The sequence below is a fragment of the Schistosoma haematobium genome, chromosome ZW (assembly GCF_000699445.3).
Source record: "Schistosoma haematobium chromosome ZW, whole genome shotgun sequence".
Taxonomy (NCBI): Eukaryota; Metazoa; Platyhelminthes; class Trematoda; order Strigeidida; family Schistosomatidae; genus Schistosoma; species Schistosoma haematobium.
In genome coordinates, this window is record NC_067195.1 from 3,719,768 (window position 1) to 3,735,636 (window position 15,869).

The following is a 15,869-nucleotide window of genomic DNA, read 5'->3' on the forward strand; positions in this document are numbered from 1 at the left end:
GAGGTTAAGCGTTGAGGCGCGAGACCGGAGGTCTTGGGTTCAAACCCGGTGAGCGGGATCGTGGGTGCATACTTCTGAGGAGTTACGTACGACGAAGAAACATCCCTCCAGTGCTTCCAGGTTTTTCATGGTGGTCTAGCTTCAACTGACTCATGATCTCAACTATTGCAGTTTCTCGATTAATTAAAGATCAATACATACAAACCTTATCGTTAGTTGATTAGTATCACATAATTAACCATGAACAGTTAATTTCCATGGTATTAGTATCAGGTTAAACTATTTCCTATATTAATTCTCAGTAAAGTGACACGAGAAATGAATATAATTCAGTACATCCCGTCATTATTGAATATTTATTATTCTCGATGATTGTGGACTACAAATAAACTGACTACTATATAAGTAAATATGTATAGTGGCTAGCAGTGAAATACATGAGGTGCGTTTCGTCCTATTTGAGACTTATCAATTGGATGTACCTGCATCTTAGAGTTAATGTTCACTCTAGGATTTGAACTCAGTACAATTCTCTTTAAACACCATTGCGTTATCCACTCAACTGACTACTATTATTAGTAGTATTTAATCTGTCAAGTTGATTGCCATTATCTTTCCTTTATTAATATTGTCATAAATTGTATTTATTACCTGAACAATCTGTTTTATTTTGTAGGATCTTGCACAAGCTTTAACAGGAACATCAATTGAAGTAAGTTAATATGTAGTGAATTATGTACAGCATTTTAATAATAAGTAGTATTTAACGTTATCATCAAAGATTTTGTTACTTACTTACTTACGCCTATTACTCGTAATGGAGAATAGGCCGCCGACCAGCATTCTCCAAACAACTCTGTTCTGGGCCTTCACTCCTAGTTCCATCCAATTCTTGTTCATTTTACTCAAGTCTATCTCCATTTCCCGGCGTAATTTGTTTTTTCGTTTTCCTCTTCTCCTTTGGCCTTGAGGATTCCATGTGAGGGCTTGTCTTGTGGCGCAAGTAGTTGTGTGCTTTCCTCAATGTGTGTTCTATCCACTTCCAGCGCTTCTTCCTGATTTCTTCCTCCACTGGGATATGGTTTGTTCTCTCTCATAGTAGGTTGTTGTTAATAGTGTCCGGCCAACGGATCCGAAGTATTTTACGTAGACGAATGTTAATAAACACCTGTATCTTCTAGATGATGGCTTTTGTAGTTCTCCAGGTAACAAAAGATTTTGTTACACTAATAATATTCACACTATTTTTTTAGTAGTATATTTCTAAAAGTAAAATACACAAAAAACATTCACTAAATAGACTAGTTAAATGTGTTATGAATTCAGCGATCAGATGCTTAAGTAATTAGATAATTAAATTACAGAATTCGCTTATAACAAGTTAATTTATTCTTATTAGATCAATTATCTTCTTTCTAATTATTCACACAAATGATCATTAACAATATCTATCGATTCATGCAACTCCTCCCATTACCAATGACTATTTAGAAATCGTGAACAGTAAGTTACTTTGCCTTCTATTATCGGTATAGAGTTGTAGGGACTGTTGAATTTCATTGAGGTCATGAACGGATCTAAATTAGACAGCTACTGATAACCCGAAAGTAATGAATGGCTATTTTATTTTAGTATGGGATTACTCAACAGTAAGCACCCATGACCCCCACCCAGCAATCGAATCCGAGATTTTCGATCTCACCTGTGAACACTTAACCTTTAGACCACTGACCTATCATCCAATCGTGTTAATGTCTATGATCAATCTATGATATCGTGTAATCTTCCATTGACTAACAGTGGAGGATAAATGTTTCACATCCAACAAGGATTGAACTCCACTTCTCAGTAATTCACACATGAACTCCAGGATCGGCATCCTGAATGTAGTCACTAGTGAAGACATGCTTATTATTCTTAACACAAGTATGTGGAATTTGTGGATATTGTAGTATATACACAGTTTTAAATTACTAACTAATCTAAGCTAGAACAATGTTGAAAACCTGGGAGCATTGGATGGCCGTCCCGTTGTAGTATGGGACTCTCTTGTATTTTGTCCCAGTAGTCCAGAAGTTAAGCGTTTGCAAGTGAAACCGAAGAGTCCGGACTCGATTCCAGGATGTGAAATCATGAATGCACATTAATGAGAAGTCCCATTCTGGAACTTAACAACCATTTATTGTTTCCAATTTCCACAAACCCTCATTCTGAACATATGAAGTTGTTGGCTTCCACGGTGCTTATATAAAACCAAAGTTTATCAGTCAAAATCTAAGAACTTTAATTGGTTCTAGATACTGGGTTGAAAGCATTCTTCAATTTGCTCAATAACAACAAACACTGAATACAGTAAATATCTTTCATTGGTTAAAAGCTGACATGAAAATAAAACATTCAAAACATGATTCCAGATAAACTAGAGAATTTTTTTGTAAATTTTAGTGATATGGTAGTAGTAGTAGTAGTGGTAGTAAAATGGTGTGTGCTACTTATATTGACATAAGTAATATATGATGTTAGTCGCGAACAGAACGTCTGGGAGCAGACAGACAAGGGGATCGAACAGTAAAGAATGGAAACAGAATGAAATTTGTATGAGAATGCAAGAACGATGAAGTCTGAATCATTTTGAGACAATCGATGGACATTTCGCAAATTGAGCATTTACTATACGATTGTTAGATTTTATTAACAAGTCCTGTAATGGCGTGTTAGATACATTCGGTTGTCTCCACTGGTGTTCTTGTTCACTACAGTAATAGTATGAGTAGAAGTTATGGCTATGTAGAGCTGAAGGTCTCATATAAGACTGGAGGTTTGCCATTAATATTATGGATGGTTCGACATTACTTTGGCAAGTTTTGATGACTGGTCATACACAAAATTGGTTTGCTGGTTAACCGATTTCATTCACAGTGGTGGTTGCTTCTCAGTGTTCTCAAAGGCCATTGTCATTGGGACATTGTAAGGCATATTGCCATTGCTAACATTATTGAGTTTGACTGTCGTGTAGGTGGAATGGGTCAACTTTGGCCTGTTCGTGCTGTGCATCATTGATTCACGCGACCATTGATCGGAATAACTATACATGTGACATGAATGTGTACATGAATGGTGCGAATGATCCACCAGGTTGCTTGGTACCTGTGTGGTTGCTCCATAGGATTCAGCTGTACTAATCAGATTGTATCGTTAAAGTCTATATGGTGTGTGGTTCTCCTGTGAAGCGGGATTGAGCTGTATTACTCGGGTTGTAAAATGTAAGTCTGGGTGGTGCCTGGCTCTTCTGTTAAACGAGATTGAGTTGTACTGTTTGGGTTGTCACATGGAAGTCTGGATGGTGTCTGGTTCTCCTGAAAACAAATGTGAAATTACCGTGGCCCACAAGGGTCTATTATATAACTATAACTAGAAGTTATGTGGTATTAAGAATTCTGTGAGTGGGGTTGGAAACCAATTTACTGTCCAATGAAAAATCACGTAGTGGCTTAGCGAAATATGAAAATCATACATTAAATACATTGTATCATCACAACTGATTGATCACTGGGTGGTGACCAATGTCATGTATGTCAAGTCCTTCTTAGTCCAGATCGAATGCTATCGACCAAGTTGCAATGTGGCCACTAGTCTAGGTGACTCATCATTGCGTGTACTAAGTTGAGATTAGATGGTGGTTAGAGGAAACCCTGGACCCGGGTTTCGTGCAACTTGGCACTCGTCAGCAAGGTGTACCTGTCAAATTGAGGGAACTGGTGCTCCCTGACGGATTCAATCCCGTGTCACCTAGCTTCAGAATCGATATTGGCAAGTCTAGGAAAGCATAATTTAAAGCATCGAATTCCAGAAAAAAATGTATTCATTCCCATAGACAGACCATTTGTAAGTGCTTGGTAATTGTATATTTCATATTTTTCATATTTCTAGGATCAAATACTTGCACGAGCTGGTGTAAAAGCTTCATCATTTGTGGTAAGTGAAATTTATTCTTGGATCATTAATATTAAAACTATATTGACTGTTGTTATATCCCGATAAGAATAATGAATGGTAACTATTGAGATCCATTTATGGACCAATACTAAACGTATATTTTCATCGTATAATTGTTAAATAACTAAACTATTCATATTCATAAACCTCTTATTATGAGCTTTATTTTGATCTATGAACTATAATTATACGATTTACCATTCTTGAGTTATGCCTTGTCTATTAATTACTACCCCCTACATTCACAGGCACATTTGGCTAGGTCTTGTACAGATGTTTCATATTTTATTAGTACGATGTGGTCTGTTTGATTGGTATATAAACCCCGTATTTTTGAAACATAAGGATTCATATTCCAGAGGTTGAGATTGGTGTTGTGGACTTAACTGGCTGGGTTAGGCAGAAAACAGGACCGATAAATACTCTAGACTATTCGCACGGGTTTTACGCGTCACTGATCCGATTGATAATTCACTGCTCTCTAATTGGTGGTATCGTTACGTTATACAACAAACAGGGCACATAGGTCACAAGTTATAACAACTGTTTTTTTTATAATTTTTTCGATCTACATTCTGAATTATATATATTTTATGTTCAAGCATTTTGTCCTGCTTCGGTTTAGTCATCAAATCAGTATCGCAGAGATTACATAAATCGAATGATGCCTCTTTGTACTTATGTTTAAGTGTTTAAATAAATAAACCATTTTGTAAATATATATTTTAGAAGTATTTCATTAAACGGTTTCCAAAACTTCTTGAGTTTGCTTAAATTTTATTCAAGTTCTGTTTTGTTGTTGGGGTTGGGGTTGTTGTTGGGAGTGGTGGTGATGGTGGTGTTATTATGATTATAGTTACGATAAAATAGATGTAGATATTTCAATCAATAGAAAAAATTAGACGTTTCGTGACTCCATGTAAGCTACTTCTTCAGCGTAAATAAATAACCAAATGAAAAATCCATCCAAGTATAAATAGTACAAAAGAATAATGCAAGAATATTATGTGCGATCAATTATGAAAACCAGATCTGAATAAGTCAGTGTCATGTCATTTCGGTTAAGGTGATTTATAAGCGACATGTATGTAAATTTGTGTGTGTGTGTTTGTGTGCATGGTCAGGGATGAAAAAATGTGATCCTCATGGTGATAGTGTGAAATGTGAATAGTATCAGACATGGTATTGTAGCGTGGCGTCGAGTTGAGATTAACTGTGAACACCGCTACCAAAAAACACGTGCCAAGTTAATCAGAAGGCGAAGGTTGGACGTAACCAAATAAATCCATAAAATCCCCGAGAAGCCAAATATCAGAAGACAGTTAATGGACCAAATCGAGATGTATTCGCTGGCGATCTCGTGACATCGAAAGGATACCGAGATCGTGCCAGAATACAAGCTTGGTTACAGAGCGTAACCGAATTCGCGCGAAGTTACAATCAAAGGTGTAAGTAAAAGAATGGAAGCAAAATATAGCTGTCATTAGCACAGTCAAACAAAAGCACATTAAAACAAGCACTGGTACAGTTGGTTATAATAATAATTGTTTTTATTAAACCAGTCGTGTTCTCGTGATAAATGTGAGTCACTACAGTATCTTGGATAGATAGTTCAAGTCCGATGTATAGTGAGACCATCATTTCTATTGAGATCATCATATGGAATACTTCAGCTACTCTCCTTTGTTTGTAGTTGGAAAAACCTTTTTGTATTATTTTAATGTTTTTGAAATTGATTTGGTGGTTGTTGAGAATGGCATGAAGTGCTAACTCTGATTTAATTTGAAGTCTATCCAGTTCTACAGGATTATTAGGTGTTTTTTTGTGTGTACCTAATATGTTCTTTGGCTCATGTCGAGATTTCGTGAGATGACTCTTCAATATAGAAGGTATCAAAATCGACACAATCTAATTTGTAGACACAGTTCCGTATTGATATAAAGAGAAGTTTTTCGAAATGTATTCGCTATTTCATAATATAGTTTGATTTTGCGTTTTTTTATAATTCTTTGAAGTTCTTCTGTTATACCATGACGGTACTGCAGTTTTACCAGACTTGCCCCAAAATTCCCTGGTACGGTCGAGAGTGGGAAGAATCCGCTCTCCCTCTCCAAATGCTCTCACATGGCCATGCGTATATAGCCTCTGCCAGGGAAGTCCTACTCACTGACTTCTCGTGGTGGGGGTGTTGTTTACGAAGTTGAGAGAATGAAAAGCGAATGTCCGGCACTTTAACGGCTTGGTGGACATGAAGAGTCCACCTAGGGGAGTTGGAAAACCCTCATTCTAAGACAATGATGTACATGGGATCCAGAATCTTGATGGAACGATCTATTGTTGGTCACGGCCTACTATAGGACTGCACCTTCTTAAGTTGCTCCACTGCCTTGTGGATCAGACCTTCAGATCGAAGGCTCCGGATGTGGCCTCCGAAGAAAACCACCTGCTTCGATTTGGGCACCCGGGCAGTATCACAGCCCTCACACATATCAAGTGAGATCTGTGTGGCACATATGTAATTGGTGCCTCATTATACCAATATCTATGTGTTAAGATAGATAAAATAATAATTTACCATACCTGACTTGTTCAGACCTAGTTTTTATGATTAATCACACACACTATTAATGTGTTGTTCCTTTCTACTATTTTAACTTGAATTAATTTTGATTTGATTATTTATGAGTATTTTCCAATAAACAATCCCAATATTTTTCAGACTTTCAAGCTAATAATGTATAATCATGATGTTGGAGATAAGGTGTGTTATTTTTTAGGATCAATGTTTTCTAGTTCCTTTATTTTATCATATACATACAGAATCTCTATGGATACTGATTTTCTAAAGGAAACACCATACAATCATCACATTGTGACTTCATTCTTAGATCTTAAGTTTGTTGTTTTTGATTTCATAACTTTAGTAGAGAACTTCAAGTATACTAGTACTCTTGTACTGAACACGAACACCAGTGGGGACAATCGAATGTGTCTAACACAGAATTACAGGACTTGGTAATGAAATTTAACAGTCAAGTAGTAAATACGTAATTCGCAAAATGTTCATCACTTGTCTCAAAATGATTCAGACTTCGTCGTTCTTGCATTTTCATACAAATTGCATCCTGTTTCCATTCTTTACTAGTCTATCCTCTTGTCTCTCTGCTACCAGACCTTCTGTTCACGACTAACGTCATATACTACTTATGTCGATATAAGTAGCACACACCACGCTCTGATCAATGTAATTAGATAGGATCATTGTGATGGATAAGCCTTACCAGTACATTAGGGTAGTAGCTACACTTAAAACTTCTTCAATTAATAAACATAGGAATCCACTTTATAACGAATAATGGAATCCAGTGTTTTATTAATTCTTTTTCTCTTTATTTCTCAATTTCAAGGTAGAATCACCACGTTTTGAAGAATTAGATGCAATCATTAATGAAATGAAATTAAAATATTTATTATGGGATTCCATTGATGAATGGGATAAAACAATTAATGAATGGATGAATACTGAATTTTTCAAATTAAATCCAGATGATTTAACAAATACAACTATGAAATATGTAAAATCAGTTGCATTAATGGAAAAAGGTTTACCTCCAAATACTGTAGTACCATTATTAAAAGAAAAAGTAGATGAAATGAGAGTAAAAGTAAGTTTAATTCATGTATATATATATATGGGTTTCTATGAGATGGTGAAGATTTGTAGCTCAGGTGGATGATTTTGATGGAGTTTTGTTCTTTGAGCTGGATGATTTGGTCGTGGAGCTTTCATCGTTCTTCTGAATGACATCATCAGCACAAACTTCCATCCTATTATCTGATTCTTAGTATTGAAACAACTATATCAGTTCCTTCTACAATTCTAAGTGATCAAACTTTACGGTGTATTTTATTTTAGGTGGTAAAATTCAATTGATACTATCGAATTACTCATATAAGTAGTTAAATTGACATCTGATGGACAAAATTCAACCACCTCTAAGAACTAGACATATATAAAATCATAATCAAAGATGTATAATGGTTAGCAGTGAAGTGAAGGACTCGCGTTTTTTGTCTTATTTGGGACTAGTCAGCTTTATGTACCTGCATCCCGGAATGGATGTCTACTTCGAAACTCGAACCCAGTATCATTCGCTTCAAACGCGATCACGTTCTTCACTTAGCTACTGAATCCTTGCAGCTACCTGCTCATGCAATAGCTTAGGACTTCAGACTATTTCGAGGCGATCCGCACAGGATACACATATACCAACAAGGGGCTGATCAATTGCAGTCCTAAATAACAATAGGAAGATACAAGTAAAGAACACCAAGTGAATATATATAACATCAACTAATGCTCAGTGACAAATCAGTATAAATATCTCAGTTTGATAAACTATCTGTTTTAATCCAAATAGTTCATTAGTAAGTTGTTTTATTATAGCACTTGTTGATATGTGTTCACAATTGATGGAGAAAATTAGTACCTTCAGGAATTCTGAATGTCAATATGCTCAAAAGTAGGGACTGGATATTCCGGTTCATTTCTTTAAACTGGAAGGTATGCTACGAATGCTCGAGTACAAAAATATGATATTGTCTACATATTCCGTCGTTCATGTAGAAAGAACTATTGTACGGTGAGCTGACTCTCCCCACTCTCGGCCATAACAGGGCATTCGGGGGCATGTGATTATTTTCTACAAATATTTATATTTGTTTAGTTTATTACAAACTACAGATGTACAGTTTTCAAAAAAAAATGTTCATTTTTCATTACCTCCATATGAGTTGAAGATCTGAAAATGTCTGTTCAATGTCTCTTATCTTTTACATATGGACTTAATAAGTAAACTTATATTATCAAAGTTCATGATAAAACTAAGAACGTCTTAAATATCACTATAGGGTTGTGGTGGTTATTGAGTTTGAATTGAGATCATGAGTCGATCATTGTTAGACCACCACTGACAACCTAAAACCACTGGACGATCGTTTCGTTCCAGTATGGGACTCCTCAGCAGTGCTCACCCACAATCCAGATTCCCAATGGTGGTCTAAGATTGATCACTTCATGATCTCAATCAAAATGTCCGAAATGTTTGGTTACGGTTGACTAGAAATGATATTGATATCTAACTTGATGCTGGAATATCTTTTCTTGATACAATAAAGAGAGAAATAACCCATTTTAATCGTTAAACATGAAATTCATTGTCGAGTCAACGATTTATGACTTCTGCATCTCACAACCACTTATATATCAGTCAATGTTTTTTGTATGCATAAATGACATTTTATCAAGAATGAACCTTATTCTTTCAACACTTGACTTTCCGCTTGATATCAATTCATTTTGAAAAGATTATATTAAGCGATAAACATGATCATGATCTTGGTGGAGTTTTGTTCTCTGAGCTGAATGGTTTGGTTGTGGAGCTTTCATCGTTCTTCTGAATGACATCATCAGCAAAAACTTCAGATAGAAATGAAGTGTTCGAATTTCTCCATATGTGTTTCACAGCTTGTTCTAAGCACCTCGATGCTGATTGGTTCTTATTGATCTTAAATTTGTCATTGTTTACCTCTTTGTTTTGATTGTGTCTCCTATTGGTTTGATGATGTCGTTTAGAAGAACGATGAAAGCTCCACGACCAAACCATCCAGTTCAGAGAACAAAAATCCATCAAAATCATCCACCTGAGCTACAAATCTTCTCCACCATCTCATGATCCTGATCATTATGATCGGCATCATCATCATCATCAAATTGTTTTCTTTTTTAAAGTTAACTACTATTATGGATTTACGCAATTCATCGTTGAAACCGCGTCATTGGAAAATGTTAGAAGAATTAATCGGTTTTCAAATGTCTGAATTGGAAACACCATTAAGTTTAGGCTATTTAAATGAATTAAAAGCTTTTAATAAAGCTGAACAAATTCAAGAAATCTCAGGTCAAGCTAGTTCTGAATCAAGTTTGGAAATGTTACTTAAAAAGGTAAGTAGATATATGTCTTTATTGATTATTGAAACGATCATCAATATTAAAAATGATTTTGATACTTCATCAATCATATCAGAAATAGACCGATGACTAAATTATAAATCCAAATTAAGTTATAGGATTATCTGATGTCAAATATGGTGTCATTAATAGAGTTGGTTACATTCATCTAAAAAAAGTCATAAACAATATAAGCAAAGATGAGTGTTGGCTAGCAGTGAAATCTAGGACGCAGGTTTCATTCTACTTTGGGACTCGTCAGTTGGATGTACCTGAACCTGCGGACACTGTTGAGGATCTGGAGCTGAGGTGATAGTTGGGGCAGATGATGTCGAGTGGAGTGTTCCGGCGGGATGCCATTGACGGAGCGCGTGCTTTCGACGGAGAGGAGCGGTTGGACGTGCTACTGGTGGGTGAACGTCCGATGTAGATGGATGAACAGGTCGCCGGAGTGCAGGCGTTGAACGTCCCGGGTGCCGGATGGACATCGGATTTAGGTGGCCAGGTGGGTCGACGGAGCTATGAAGGTCAGCGCGCCACAGACTCGACATTTTGACAGAGAGTATGGTACGGTCTGCTGAGAAGAAGAAAGTGCCACGGAGAGTAGAACCACTGCAAGAAAGACTGCTCTAAAGGAGGGACGAGTGTGATGCTCTACCGATGTCGACAGATATAAGCAGTGTGTATCGTCAATCGAAAGTGAAATGCCTAGAGGCAGAAGGTGAAAAAGATCAAAGAAAAGAGAACGAGAATAAAGAATGACTTCTGTGGAAACGAAGGAACAGTCAAGTCTGAGATTTAATAAGACATTCTGTTATTTCGTGTTCAAATACATTCGATTGTCCCCTACTTGTGTTCTCGTTCACTACACGTGCATCCTATAGTTGATGTTCTGTCCGAGGTCGATCAGCTGCAGTCTCAAACATCATTGCGAATATTCAAACAAACAATACAAAATGTAAATCATAAATGTTTGAAAAGCATAAAGATAACTAGAAAGTCATTTTATATGAAAATTAATAAAGGTTCAAGTAATTAAGGGGTTCATGTAAATAAAGTTGATAATTGTAAATAAAGGAGATAGAATTGACATCGTATGGAAAGAATAGGAAATAATCGTATTAACCTAAGGTCTTAAAATGATTTAAGGATTACCAAGGCAAATTCAAGGTTACGATACATAGGACAATTTGAATTTGAGAATAGTCAGGGCTTCTGATAACTTAAGAATTCATCCTTGACAATTTCTATACAACGTTTTAAAAGCTGTATTATTGGTCATTTCTGTGTCCCATATCAGTTATATGCTTTAATATCGATGAATATGATTTTCTACTTCCCCTTTTTTATCTGAATATTTGAAACGAACTGAATTTGAAACCATTTAGGCACATATTCCATAAACCTTGATTGAATAATTCATTTACTATGTCTGCCATTCAGATTCCGAATTATAATTTCTACTTCGAGTATACTTCTTCTTTTATAGACCATCGTTTTAAGTTTAAACAATTTATGCACTTTAATCGACAACGACTAATCTTCAGTAGTCATAGGGTAATCGAAAGACTTATTTACCTAGATTCAAGTCCTACTTTCCCCGCGCCTATTAAGTTCAGTAAGAGAAAACAACGATGCTACCTTCCCACAAGAAGGGGTGGGGTTAGAATGGGTCGTCCCTAAATATGCACACTTCACCTTATCCCATGGATATCCGTCTTCAGCGGTAAGGTTTCAACAAGTACGGAGCTAACACAAAAATTACTCATAAAAAGATCGTGTGTGACTGACCTCAATCAGTTGTCCCTTTGGCACTACGGTCACGCTCTCAGGTCACTAAGACCACCTGTAATTCAATTTCCTTTTCAGGCACCTCCAGAAAAATCCTTCCACGGTGTGGGAAACTGGGAAGTGATGACCACCCTCATACCTCTTCTAACAGCACTCAAGACCACTAATTGTTATGTTTAAAGAAATAATGAATAATCAGACATTAACAAACTCCAAATAAGGAATTTTACCTTATATATAATCAAGCCATGAGTGATAGAGAGTAAAAGCTTACAATTAAGGGAGTTTAGAAAGATGATAATCCAGTACATACGACAATAATCCGTAAAATAATTTTGGAGATTATCACATTTTCTATATTCGGTTTGATATTAACATCAGTGGTGTTAAAAGTCATCTCGTAAGAATTTGTTCTTATCGTTTCTAATCATATATCCTTTGTTTCATCTTATTACTATCACTAGTATTACTACTAACCGACCTACTCTTGTTATTCGTTTTCATGATTTGATGTCGTTATCTTGATGTGTTACCCACTTGTTTTATTCATTCAATTTATTCAAGGTTGAAGAATCATGGAAATCAACTGAATTCATTGTTCTACCATACAAAGATAGTAAAGATATTTTTATTATTGGTGGAACTGATGAAATACAACAATTATGGGATGATTCTAATATTAATATATCAACAATTGCTTCATCACGTCATGTTGGTCCAATAAAACATCGTGTTGATGAATGGCAAACTTTATTAGAATTATTTGGAAGAACTTTGGTAAATTAATTCTGATTTAGTGATTGATGAAAAGTGTTATGTACAAAAATGAATTTTGATTCAACATAATCAGGCTATAAGTCGTAGGACTCGATTATTCCGTAGACATTGAATCGATTATCAATTAAAAATAGTATATTAACGAGTAGAGTAGAATAGAATAGAGTATTTCTTCTAGGGTATAAGCAGAAAAGAACAAGATTGCTAGGTTAAGTTTAGATGACGATCTCTGGTGTTTCTTCAGTATTTATATGCAATAAAACTAACTAATTTAACATCAGAATAGGAGGAACACGAGAGGTCACTCCCGGAATTCTAGTGAGAAGTTGTGATCAGAGGAATTCAATCAAGTTAGGAGTGGGCTAGATGCCATCAATGACAATGGTTGACAGTTGTGAAATACTATGAATTGAGCAAAGTTCGATATATAAACAATCAGATATCAACTCCATGATCTTAAAGTTGAATGATTGCCGCGATTCCCAAAGGTCTTGAATTTGGCTTCTGTCTGGGTTCTATAGTAAAACGAAACCGTTGTCTAATGCTTCTTAGTTTCAATGGTTATCTAAATTGTGATTGGTTGGTTGGTGTACTGAGTCAGCCAGTCAGTTACAACGTGGGACCAGACACATACATGCATCGGTCCAAATTGCCACACCGCATTAGCACAGCAAAACGAACACCAAATTCATAGAAGCAGTTAATCAATGGTGTAATATATACAGAAAAGATTTTATGTAAGGATATAGTACAGAAAGAAAGAATTCATTCGTAGAAAGAAAGATGTGAAATAATTTGAATCTCATAGTTTAAGGGAAGACAGAAAGTGTATACACCTAAGCCATTGTGATGGATTCTGATCCATGTCACCCAGAGTCTCCGACCATTGGTTACGATAGTCACACGGACCCCAACCAAGTAGTCTGCATCAGAAGTTACACTGATCACGAGGACTGTCAATTTATTGAATTCGTTTGTAAGGAAACTTCGAGAAATAAACTTCACCACATGTATCTTCTAAAACATTCAGAAAGTATATTTCCAGCATTTACCTACCACATACGTCAGCATGCTAAGTTATTTGCTTTCATAGTAGGATTAAGTGATATTTCAGAGTAGTGACGCTGAAACCCAATAATAATTGATTATGTAATCATATCCGCGCTTTGCATGATAGTTTATTTGTATCACTGAAAACGTTAACTATAAAGAATTACGTTCAATAATTTTTTTAGAATAAAAAATAATCAGTGTTACAGTCTAGCATATTGTACATCGTTTTATTAAGTGATTTTTTTTTAGATTACGAACCGACCATCAAAAACCTGATAAAAATGGACAGTCGTTTTGTCCTAGTACAAGACTACTCAACAGTATACATCAACAATCCCACAACCAGGAATGAAGCCCAGCACCTTAGATCTCGTGTGTAAACGTCTAAACCTATAGACAGCTAAACTGAAATCCGATGATGTACTAGCCTAACTTCATCTGATCCATGATATTGCACAACCCTTCTCAGTGTTATAGAGGTTAAGTATTTACATGCAATACTTAAGGTCCTGGGTCCTATTTCCAGTCCCGACCGTTGTTGCTACCTTGACGTGGTGGTCGGGCTTGCCTATCGTGACGAAGCAACCGATCTATACTGGTTGGAACAATCGTTCCTCAAGGTCCTACCATGTCAGACAGGTCGGTTGAAGAGCGGTAAGACTAAAAGCAACAAACCAAAGATCCGAAGGCGAAGTGGTACTGCTGACTGTACAGAGGTTTGATCGCAGTAATGTATTTCCTTCAGACAACCAGTATAACAGAGATGCTACCTTCCCATAAGAAGGGGTGGGGTTAGAATGGATCGTCCCTAAAAATGCACACCTCACCTTATCCCATGGATATCCATCTCCATCGGTAAGGTTTCAACAAGTACGGAGCTAACACAAAAATTACTCACAACAAGGTCGTGTGTGACTGACCTCAAGCAGTTGTCCCTTGGACACTGTGGTCACGCTCTCAAGTCACTAAGAGGTACTTTCAGAAAAACTCTTTCACAGTACGGGCAACCGGAAAGTGACAACCACCCTCATACCTCTTCTAACAGCACTCAAGACCACTGTATTCAAAATCAACCTCCCTCATTCCTTCTGACTTTGAGTCGTGAGTGCCTGCTACTGAGCAGGATTTTTGATGGTTGTCTTAGATGAATTTATAACTCCATAATATTTACAACTTTATTGATTGCTTTAAAAATTTTTCTTTTACTTCAAGGATGAATGGATGAAATGTCAACGAAGTTGGTTATATTTAGAAAGTATATTTTCTGCACCAGATATACAACGTCAATTACCTAGTGAATCAAAAAGTTTTATGTCTGTTGATAAATCATATAAAGATATAATGCGTAAAATACAAAAATTTCCATTAGCTATACGTGCTGCAACACAACCTGGTTTATATGATACATTACGTAATAATAATCAATTATTAGATCAAATACAAAAATGTCTTGAAGCTTATTTAGAATCAAAACGTTCTATATTTCCACGATTTTATTTTTTATCTAATGATGAATTATTAGAAATTTTAGCACAAACCCGTAATCCATTAGCTGTACAACCACATTTAAGAAAATGTTTTGATGCTATTATGAAATTAGAATTTGGTATAACATCAGATTCTATGAATAAAGGTAATCATATTAGTTTGATTTTGATTTTCTTGTTGTTTTTTGTTGTTGTTGTTGTTAAAATAACCATGGTTATTATTATTAATCACTAGAACCCGACCGTAGTTGCTACCTTAACGCGGTGGTCGGGCTTGCCTATCGTGATGACCCAACCGAGCTATATTGGCTGGAACATATGTTCCTGTAGATTCTACTATGCCAGGGGGGTCGATTGGAGAACGGTAAGACTAAAAGCAGCAACTCAAGGTCTGAGGGCGAAGTCGTACTGCTGACTATAGAGGGGTGTGATATCAGTAAGGTGTTTCCCTCGGACAATCAGCATCTACAGCGATGCTACCTTCTCACAAGGAAGGAAGGGGTTAGAAAAGGTCGACCCTAAAAATGTCACACCTCACCTTACCTCACAGATCTCCGTCTCCGACGGTAAGGCCCTTTGAAGAACGGAGCTAACACGTCAAAAACCTCCCACGAAAAGGCCGTGCGCGACCGGCCTCAAGCAGTTGTCCCTTGGGCTCTGCGGTCACGCTCACAGGTCGTTAGGGCCAACATTAATCCAACATCCTTTTCGGGTTCCTCAACAAATACCCCTCCATGGTGTGGGCAGCCGGGAAG

General features: G+C 36.5%; 1 protein-coding gene across 1 annotated transcript in view; it reads left to right on the forward strand.

Annotated features, from left to right (window-relative positions):
* The window catches only part of DNAH6_1 (Dynein heavy chain 6, axonemal), a gene marked incomplete at both ends in the record, with an annotated part of 89,659 nt that overhangs the window by 34,317 nt on the left and 39,473 nt on the right, over positions 1-15,869 (forward strand). The window contains 6 exons of the mRNA XM_051218640.1: positions 677-712; positions 3,931-3,975; positions 7,404-7,661; positions 9,788-10,000; positions 12,362-12,574; positions 14,840-15,260. Coding sequence (XP_051070176.1) covers positions 677-712; positions 3,931-3,975; positions 7,404-7,661; positions 9,788-10,000; positions 12,362-12,574; positions 14,840-15,260 — 1,186 coding nt within the window. The remainder of the gene's footprint in view (positions 1-676; positions 713-3,930; positions 3,976-7,403; positions 7,662-9,787; positions 10,001-12,361; positions 12,575-14,839; positions 15,261-15,869) is intronic.